Source organism: Antrostomus carolinensis, unplaced genomic scaffold (assembly GCF_000700745.2).
Source record: "Antrostomus carolinensis isolate BGI_N321 unplaced genomic scaffold, ASM70074v2 scaffold3807, whole genome shotgun sequence".
Lineage (NCBI taxonomy): Eukaryota > Metazoa > Chordata > Aves > Caprimulgiformes > Caprimulgidae > Antrostomus > Antrostomus carolinensis.
The window spans coordinates 158,973-167,889 of NW_010328033.1; the positions used below are offsets into that span (position 1 = coordinate 158,973).

An 8,917-nucleotide genomic window follows, 5' to 3' on the forward strand; every position below is an offset into this window, starting at 1 on the left:
TAAACACAAAAAGTCACTGAATGGCACTGTGTCAGAGTGCTGGAGCCCAGGTCTTCTCTCCACCCAGCTGCCCAAGTTCTTATCTAACAGGGACCCCACACATTCCACACAGATATCCAGTTTTGAAAGCTGTGTTATCCTCTTTCTCCTCCAGCTCATACAATCCTTTGGTTTTGGCCATGTCTCCTGTATTATTAAATCTTTCTCTCATACTTTTATGCCTCCAGAAAGCCTTTATATTAAAACTCCTATGCTCTCAAAATAATAAAATATGAGTGAAGGTCTTAAGAAATTAAGAAGAGGTATCTCTGCTGCTTCTTTTCCTATCAGGGAAATCTGAGCTATTTTGAGTGACACCTGTATTTTTTTCATTTCATGGAGGTAACAAGTCTTTTATTAAACACAGGTGCCCAAAAATTCATCCCAATGCACTGCAGTAACTTGAATGAGCATGTCCTGGGGATAATTCTGGCCTTGAGCACTGGTAGTTACTGTACATACTTGTCTGATTAATTCCTCTTGAGTTACAAAGGCATCCATCATGTCACAACAAACGATCTATGAAGCACACTGTACCTGAAACCTCCCCTCCCCAAGTCATTTCCCCAGCATCTAAAACAGGCTCTTATCATTTGTAATCAGTAATTAATAACAAAGCATTCTCACTACTGCAATTTTTCTGCTAAGGTTAATGTAATATTTCATCCCAGGCCAGCTGCTGTTTTATGACTTCCAAGCATGACAGTAAGTAATGTCTTTGTATAAGAAGTCATCCACGGAGTAAATCAATTAGCTCCTCTTTCATCAGCAGGCATTTTGCTGCAGCAAGGGATGCTAATTATGTATAAAGTTCTTGTTTACCAACAGGAGTACGTGCCCAAAGTTTGGTATTGTACACTGACTTTTCCCTGTCTCTCCATTCTGCATGTCTTCCACTAAGGAGATTTTAATCTATGATCAATCAAATACTGTGATTATGAATTGCACTTACCATGCTGTTATTATCTGCACAGATTTGCTTACAAAGATCAGCATCAATCATACAACATATGTTTTCAGTATTGGTAAAGCTTTTGGGCCACTTCTTGCCCTCAAGAAGGACAAATACATATTTATGACTATTCATCTCAGTTGCAAAGCATCAATAAATTCCAATGTATTGTTCTTTAAATAAACTGCACTATTTCTAATACTCTAAAGTTCATAACAGAATATCTGTATTGTCGTCCCTAGGACGGAATTTGGCACCCAGAACGTATATATGTGAAAATGGGATAAAAAATTAGTGTATAGCACTGGTACACCCCCTTTATATACTGCTGGTGTAATCTCCTTGTCTTACCGAAATCAGCAAGTAACTTTGGAGACTTATGGTTTTCCCCCCCTTTTGTTTGATATAGTAACTGACTGGCATCTCAGGCTCTTCTTGCATAATATAGCTGATGAAGATGCACATCTGGCTCAGGAAGCTCATGATCCACAGGTTGTTGTGCACTGGCAGAGTCCTTCTTGTAGTCTGTCATGGCCATCTGCTGCTGGAGACAAACGGCAGGTGAACTGGACCTTTCATCCTACTCAGTGACCTGCCCTTTGGTTCTTGTGTTTCTAAAAACAAGAAGCCATAGCACACAGAAACAAACTGCACAGTGCTCAGTGGCTCAGGATCACCAAGGGAAGAAATACCAGGTTTTAAGCATTTGAACCTTCGATTCAAAGTTCTGTGGACGATGTGTACATAGAGTGCAGACCACAAAGCCCTCAACAAACCTCCGTCTAGGAACCTGCACAGTTGCTCACAGAGTCATTCTAGTGAGTGGAAATCAACTGAAGATAGGAAATTACCAACCCAGATGAAAGTTGAGTGATGTGGGCTGAACTAGGTTGATGTTTGTTGATGCTATCCAGGCAGTCTAAGCCACAGATAGTCACACAGCAGCTCCCAAAAAGGAGCATTTGTGGCCTGAAGTGACTGAGGATGTATAAACACTGTCTGCAATGTAACAGCTCACTTTCTTCCTTTCACTTGGTGGGAAGGAGAGGAGTAAGAAAGTGGAAATAATAAAACTGCTCCAAACCAGTCCAATACAATTTCATAACACAAAGACACCACAAAGTCCATGGCTCTGACTTGCCACGTTTAGCAAATCACTAGACATCCTGGCTCCAGCTACACCAAAAGCAGCCACCTAGAAATACATCTCCTCGACAAAAAGAAATGTGTTTGAAAAGGCAAATGGCAAACAGCATGACCTTTAATGAAATAGTCACATGGACTCATGAATTACAGTCAGGCAATGTCAAACTAGAAACTGAAACAAACTCATCCTTACATTTGGATCCTAATGGATACAGGACTGGATCTCTGCTGTGTTCCTCTCAGCAGTCTAGATAGTTAGATCAAACAATGATGCAGCCTGTATTTAATGAGAATTAAATGCTAAACTTGACAAATTCTAACTTTAAAGATGCAACTATTTCCCATTCCTTTACTATTTGGTCTATTTTGGTTTGCAATTTATTGCAGTTCAGTAGCGCATTCATTGCACCAAACAGACCAACGTTAACCACTAATGTGTGCAAGCCTCAAATATGATGCTGCCCAGTTCTGAACTTCTGGCGACTCCAGCTCATGGGCTGATCCACAATTATCTTTTATTTTTGGAGCAACAGGGCTGTACAGTCACGCAAATTACAAGACACAGTTGTACATGGTGTCTTCTAAGAACATGTCTTGCAAATATTTGTTTACCCATATTCTTATGGGTTTTAGATACAAAAAAAATCCACCCAAGATACAATACAAGGTTATGTCACATTCCTGCAAGGCTCTTCTGCGTTCAGTTACATCTAGACTTGCTACTCCCACCTGAAGTACTGCGTCCAGTTCTGGAGCCCCCAACATAAGAAAGACATGGACCAGTTAGAACAAGTCCAGAGAAGGGCCACCAGGATGATCCAAGGGCTGGAGCATCTCTCCTATGAGGACAGGCTGAGAGAGTTGGGGCTGTTCAGCCTGGAAAAGAGAAGGCTCCGGGGAGATCTTATAGCGGCCTTCCAATACCTGAAGGGGCTACAAGAAAGCTGGGGAAGGACTTTTCATAAGGGCAACTAATGACAAGACAAGGGGAAACGGGTTTAAACTGAAAGAGGGGAGGTTTAGATTAGATATTAGGAAGAAGTTCTTCACTGTAAGGGTGGTCAGACACTGGAACAGGTTGCCCAAGGAAGTTGTTGATGCCCCCTCCCTGGAAGTGTTTAAGACCAGGCTGGATGAGGCTTTGAGCATCGTGATCTAGTGGAAGGTGTCCCTGGTGATGGCAGGGGGGTTGGAACTAGATGATCTTTAAGGTCCCTTCCAATCCAAACCATTCTATGATTCTATGATTCTACTTGCTGTGTTTTGAATCCTCTTTCTCTTCCCATTCATATGTATGAAGGAAAACAGTTCTGCTTAATATAGATCCAAACTTGCTTTTTAATAAATTCATTAAAGAAATGGTCCATTTCAGCCCTCAAAATTTGCTGCAGGTACCTCTGCACCTTATTAATAAACCTCCACTTGAAAATGAAAGAAAAGAAAAAATATAATAGGGTTTCAAAGGACATGCTGCACACTGCTTGCCATGTGTGAGGAGACCATAGCCTGGAAATCCACTTACTCTGTGTAAATCCAGTTCAGTTATATTGACTTTCCTTTTCCCTCACGGTATATTAGTGCTCATGAAAAATCTTGCAGTGAATGCCCCAGAGAAGAAATCTTTTGTCCACAGACAAATGCATTTCACACATGCTGCTCTATTACAACAGGCAAAAGAGCAAAAGCATTGTTCCTGCTTTTACAATAATCACAAGGCCAGACACTCAACTAAGACATAAATAACACATGGGCTTTGTCATGGACGCTTTCTCTACCCCTAATTCAGAGCTATCTCCACCCATTTATCCTCTCCTCCTCCACCAAATGTATGAACAATAACGTACAGTCCACTGAAAATTTGACTGCAATTCTAACATTCTGCTGCTACAAGCCACCAGACCACCCTTTCAATCAGATCATTGCTACCTTTCAATTTACTCAGGACAGATTTTACTTTCTGGTTTCAGGTTTTATTTTTTTTTCCTTTTACTTTTTTCTTTTCTTCTTTTCTTTCTTTCCTTCCTTTCCTTTTCACAATCATTTACCAAGCCAAAAAGAGATTCAAGAGTCAAAACGATGGCATCTGCAAACAACTCGAACAACTCCATAGAAGGAAACAAAACAGCGCAGGATCAGAGAGGCTGTTATATGTCAACATAGTAAATACCCACAGTCAAATTCTCAGCTGGTGTAAATCAACCGGCCTCCATCTGGTTTTATGAGGGCAGTGCAACCTGATGCTGAATACACAGTAGAAAATCCTTATTCATGTTAAACTACAGCATTTTAAATCAACGGCCAAACTATCATCTCCTCTTATAGGGAACAGCCAGGAGTACATTCCAGGTAAGGACATATGTGCCTTTAATACCATCTAAAAGCGAGAAGCCCCATACAGCCTCCTCCCCTGCTCACCTCTCTCAGGGGTCCTGGAGACATTCCCAGGAACAGCAGCAGCAGTCATCATGGTTGCATACTGCTGCCTACATGAGGAAACCTGAAGCACATGAAATATAAGGTGGACTCTATAGCAGAGGACGGCGAGACATAGGTGGGTTCTCCTGTTGTACTAGATCATGTAAAAAACATCCACATTGATGCATTAAATATTTAAAGTTTCCTACTCTTAAAAAATCACAACTGCACCTAGCTTGTACTAATACAAAGCCATAGCTGCAGGGCATCTTTCAGCGCCCTAAGTCTGGTGTTTGAATTATACAGATTCCTTTGCATATCTGCTCGATCTGCTCCACTGTTCCTCTCAGGCAGCTAAACTGAGTGCCAAAGGGTTCCTGTGATGGCCTGCACAGTCATTGGCATCCGGGTGAAAAACATGGGTTCACCACATCAGGAGTCCAACAGGTTCTGGTGGTCAAGGGTTAAAGATATAACCAATTATATCCAATTTTCCAATTATCTAGATCAGTAAGAGATATTTTGGCCAAAAACATCTTATTGCATATTTATTATATATTGACTTCTGACTTGACTTTACAAATGTCTGATTGCAACTGCTTCATCAAGAAACTGAAGAGAAAGATCAGGGGTCTGATATCCATTCACTTCACTACTGGTGAATTCTTGAGGACAAGAATGCTACTGCCAAAATATAGACCAGTCTCTAACCTACTACCTTAGAGACAGATATTCATTTGGGCAAAAATGGAAAAAGAAAGATGATCCACATATTTGAAGATATATTTTAGGGGTCATCTCCAGTCTGTTGTCTTCTATGGCAGCCTCTACTCACTGCCTTTTCTTGTGACTGTTTTCCCAAAACGCATATACTTGCATGCCTGACATTGCCACTCCCTCTAGGACTGAGTGTAGCATGCAAAGCCTCACCCAAAAAGCAAACAAACACCAAGAACAAAGAAACAAACCAAAACTAAAAGCTTGATAAGAATGGATGTCAGTGAGCTGGTGGAAACACTTTGGTGTAAAAAACATCATCTGCTTAGTTCAATATTGGCTACAAGAACTGCCACGCGTCCTCGAACATTGACTTTTCTGGCTGGCTCACAGGAGAGGGCAGAAAGGGATGCTAATGGTTTGCTTGGTCAGGGTGCACAGAAAGGAAGGGAGGCAGTGAAGGAGCTGCCAGCTGCATCCCCTGCTTCAGGAAGTTCAGGAAACTTCAGCTAACCAAGGTTGCAAGGGTTCTGGGATTATGGCCCTTCAATGGATGGGGATGTTTCTTTCTTATGGGATGGTCTTTAATGATGTTAAAGGGCAAGGAAGTTTTGACTAACAGACAGCAGATCCCAGAAAAACTAATTACTCAGCCAGTCTCTTTTCCCTTACCCACCCTTCTTGAGCATCTGCAAAGTATCTTTAAATTTAACCTGCAAATGCTAATATTTTTCCTTTGTAGCACTGGATTGTTCCTCCTCCTAACTCTCATAATGGTCAATAAAGGCTAGTATATTAGTATGATAAACTCATGTTTCCAGTCATGCACAGAATTCAAATTGAATTAGAAAGTCCACTGATGTTCATAAAACAAAACTATTGAGCAAATGGAGCTTTACTGCACTACATAACAGATATCACACATCCTTGGGTTGTTGTCACTTCTTCATATTAATACTTTAAATCACTTAGACTTAATTTTGCATATGATATAGTGAGTCTCTTCATAATCAAATAGTATTTAAAACATTTACTGCCTTGTTAAATCTAACAAGATAGATTTATTGGGATAGACACTTTCCTTAATAGCCAATTCAGTAAAACTCAATATATTCACTGATGGATAAATACATAATAGGTGGTTGTTAAACTTTAATAAATATGTTTAATAGTCAGCTGGCATTTTCTCTCAATGGCAGCACTTCCTCTTGGCTGCCAACAGGAAATGCTGCTCTGAATGTGCCAATTCAGCCCACATGTAGGGAATAAATTGATCTAGAGGAGCAAACGTGAGCACAAATTTGAGGTAGCTTTCCTGCACTGCTTGTCAGAAGAAGAATTTTATCTGAGATTATCCTAAGCTCCCATCAAGACCATCAGGTGTTAAATAGCACACAGTGTAAGGAAGAGTGTGAGCTACTGTGTTTGTCAAGACCCCATACAAGCAATGAACCAGGACAGGAAAGGCACCTGGCTACCTGAAAGGCATAGAAACAATATTCATTTATTAGTATTGCAATTTACGGTCTTACCACACTCCTTGTTTCATGTACATCATGTCACATTCTTTCACCCCACTCTGCCACTCTGTGTGTTACTGACCTATTAAATTACAATGCCTCAGCTTCTAGCTAGGAGATCTAAAAGTTACTCTTGTAAGGTTTTTAAGTACATAAAAAAATTTTTAGAGGAGTCTGCATCATTAGACAACTAAAAATCTTTAAAAAGCAGGCCCTTAACTCAAACCAGAGAACTCTATGGCTCAATACTGTAGGTCCAGGATCCGTCCTCCAAGCTGAAGACAGCTACTGCACATAAATGAGAAAAAACAGACTAAAATATCTTCAAGAGAGACTGTATTTGTACGCTGGGTTGGGAAGTTTGATCATAGCCACAAGACACTCACCTGGGTGGGATTATACAGTTCCTGAAGTGGGCTTCTGGATCCTTTCCGGCAGCAAATGTCCATCCCAAATGGATTTCTACGCATTACTGCAAGGGGAAATTGAAATTAATGCAGGTTAGAAACATTGCTTAGCAGTAGCCTATTACAATACCTACAGCAAGAGATTTTCTGACAGATCTGGGAATTCTAGAGACAGTGTTGTGTCTTAATTCCTAATTTTACTTTTCCTAGAAATTGTCTAAGAGCTAAATCCTTTATCTATTTTGGAAGTAACGGCAGGGGGAGTGTGGGGGAGTGGGAAGCTTTTCAGTTCCCTCTTCTAAAAGCTGCCATCCAACAACTTCCAGCTTGGGTGCCCAAAAATTCAAGTATAGGGACCAAAGCAACACGATTTTTAGCAGCACTAAGTACCTGTTTCTCTAATCATCATGGAAAAGTTGGATGAATTCCTATAATCAGCATCTCCAAGAGGCAATGTCTGAGCCTCTCTCAGCCTAAATACAGAAGGACATAGGATCTTAATATTAAAGCATCTGATTTTAAAGCTTTTGGCCTATGACTTTGGTTTTGTGTAGAACAGACACTCAGCAGGACACGATGCACGTACAATTATTGCTGCACTTCTTGCTCCAAACTCTATTTTGCTCTACATGTTGCAACTGAGTATTTGACTGATCTGAAAACCAACATATGCTATGTTATCCCAGTTGGAGACCAGCATGTTTTCAAACCAAAGGCTTTGTCAAAAGTTTGGTTAAGGAGCATTTTGGATGATAGAGCATAATCCGGAGAGACGTTGATCTGAGCCCCAGCAGGCACAAAGATCATCAGTTTCAAGTTAGACCTTTGTGGCTGTAAAAGTCTACATAACAAGCCATTTGGCTCCAACCACTCTCTAGAGTCACGAGGAAAACAAGAGCTTGCCTGTCCTTCTAATCTCACGTAGCCCACATCATCCTCAGTTTGTTCTGTTAACTACAGAAGGAGCACCAGGCAATCAGATGCTCCCATCAAGCATCGCAGCGAGGGGAGATTTGTCTCGTCAAGGTTTACTTAAGACACAACAAAAAGGAACGAAGAGATGTTCCTGCTGAGAATCCAAAGGCATTAAGCAGAGTCAGGCACGCTTTTACCACTGCCTGCCACGTTTTGTAACCAGCAACTACTGACGTGTCCTATCACGACGGTTCTGAGCTGCACCACTTGCAGACATGATATGGCAGGCTTCAAGCCAAGAGTCAGAGAACACAGTCAAGTAATGCTTTAATACAGAGGGATCATAATTGATATGTCAAGCAGCATGAACCACAGAAAACTGCATACAATTCCAGTCTGGAAACATAAGAGATTCCTTCGCTCACTTTATATTTATTTTTCAATTGAAGTTAATTATGTAAGAAAGTGCCGTGTCACTTTTCCCCTGAGCCAAGAGAGATGCCCCCAGGTCTTGTGGCAGGAGTTGAACATATATGCTTAGTAAACAAACTGGCTAAATGTTTTTATTATCTTCACAATTAGGACAGTAATGTTATTAGAGACTCCAATTTTAATTTATGTTTAAATATCTGATTAACTTCTGAGCATTTTTAGTCACGTGGACAAGTATTGCAATTCCTTTGTGCCTTTTTAAAAGTTAACTTAGAAAGTATTTAAAACAGCTAAAACTTAAAAAAAATTTGCATGAATAATGTCAGCTTTCAGTGTCTGGAACAGGTTTTAGGAAGAAAACACTGAAGTGAGAG

At 40.6% G+C, this 8,917-nt stretch overlaps 1 protein-coding gene across 1 annotated transcript in view; it reads right to left on the reverse strand.

The window, feature by feature from the left end:
• Positions 1–7,259, reverse strand: part of CHST11 (carbohydrate sulfotransferase 11) — a 95,502-nt gene extending 88,243 nt beyond the window's left edge. Inside the window, exon 1 of the mRNA XM_010172099.1 lies at positions 7,176–7,259. Within this exon, the coding sequence (XP_010170401.1) occupies positions 7,176–7,259 (84 nt within the window). The remainder of the gene's footprint in view (positions 1–7,175) is intronic.
• Positions 7,260–8,917: the final 1,658 nt, after the last annotated feature.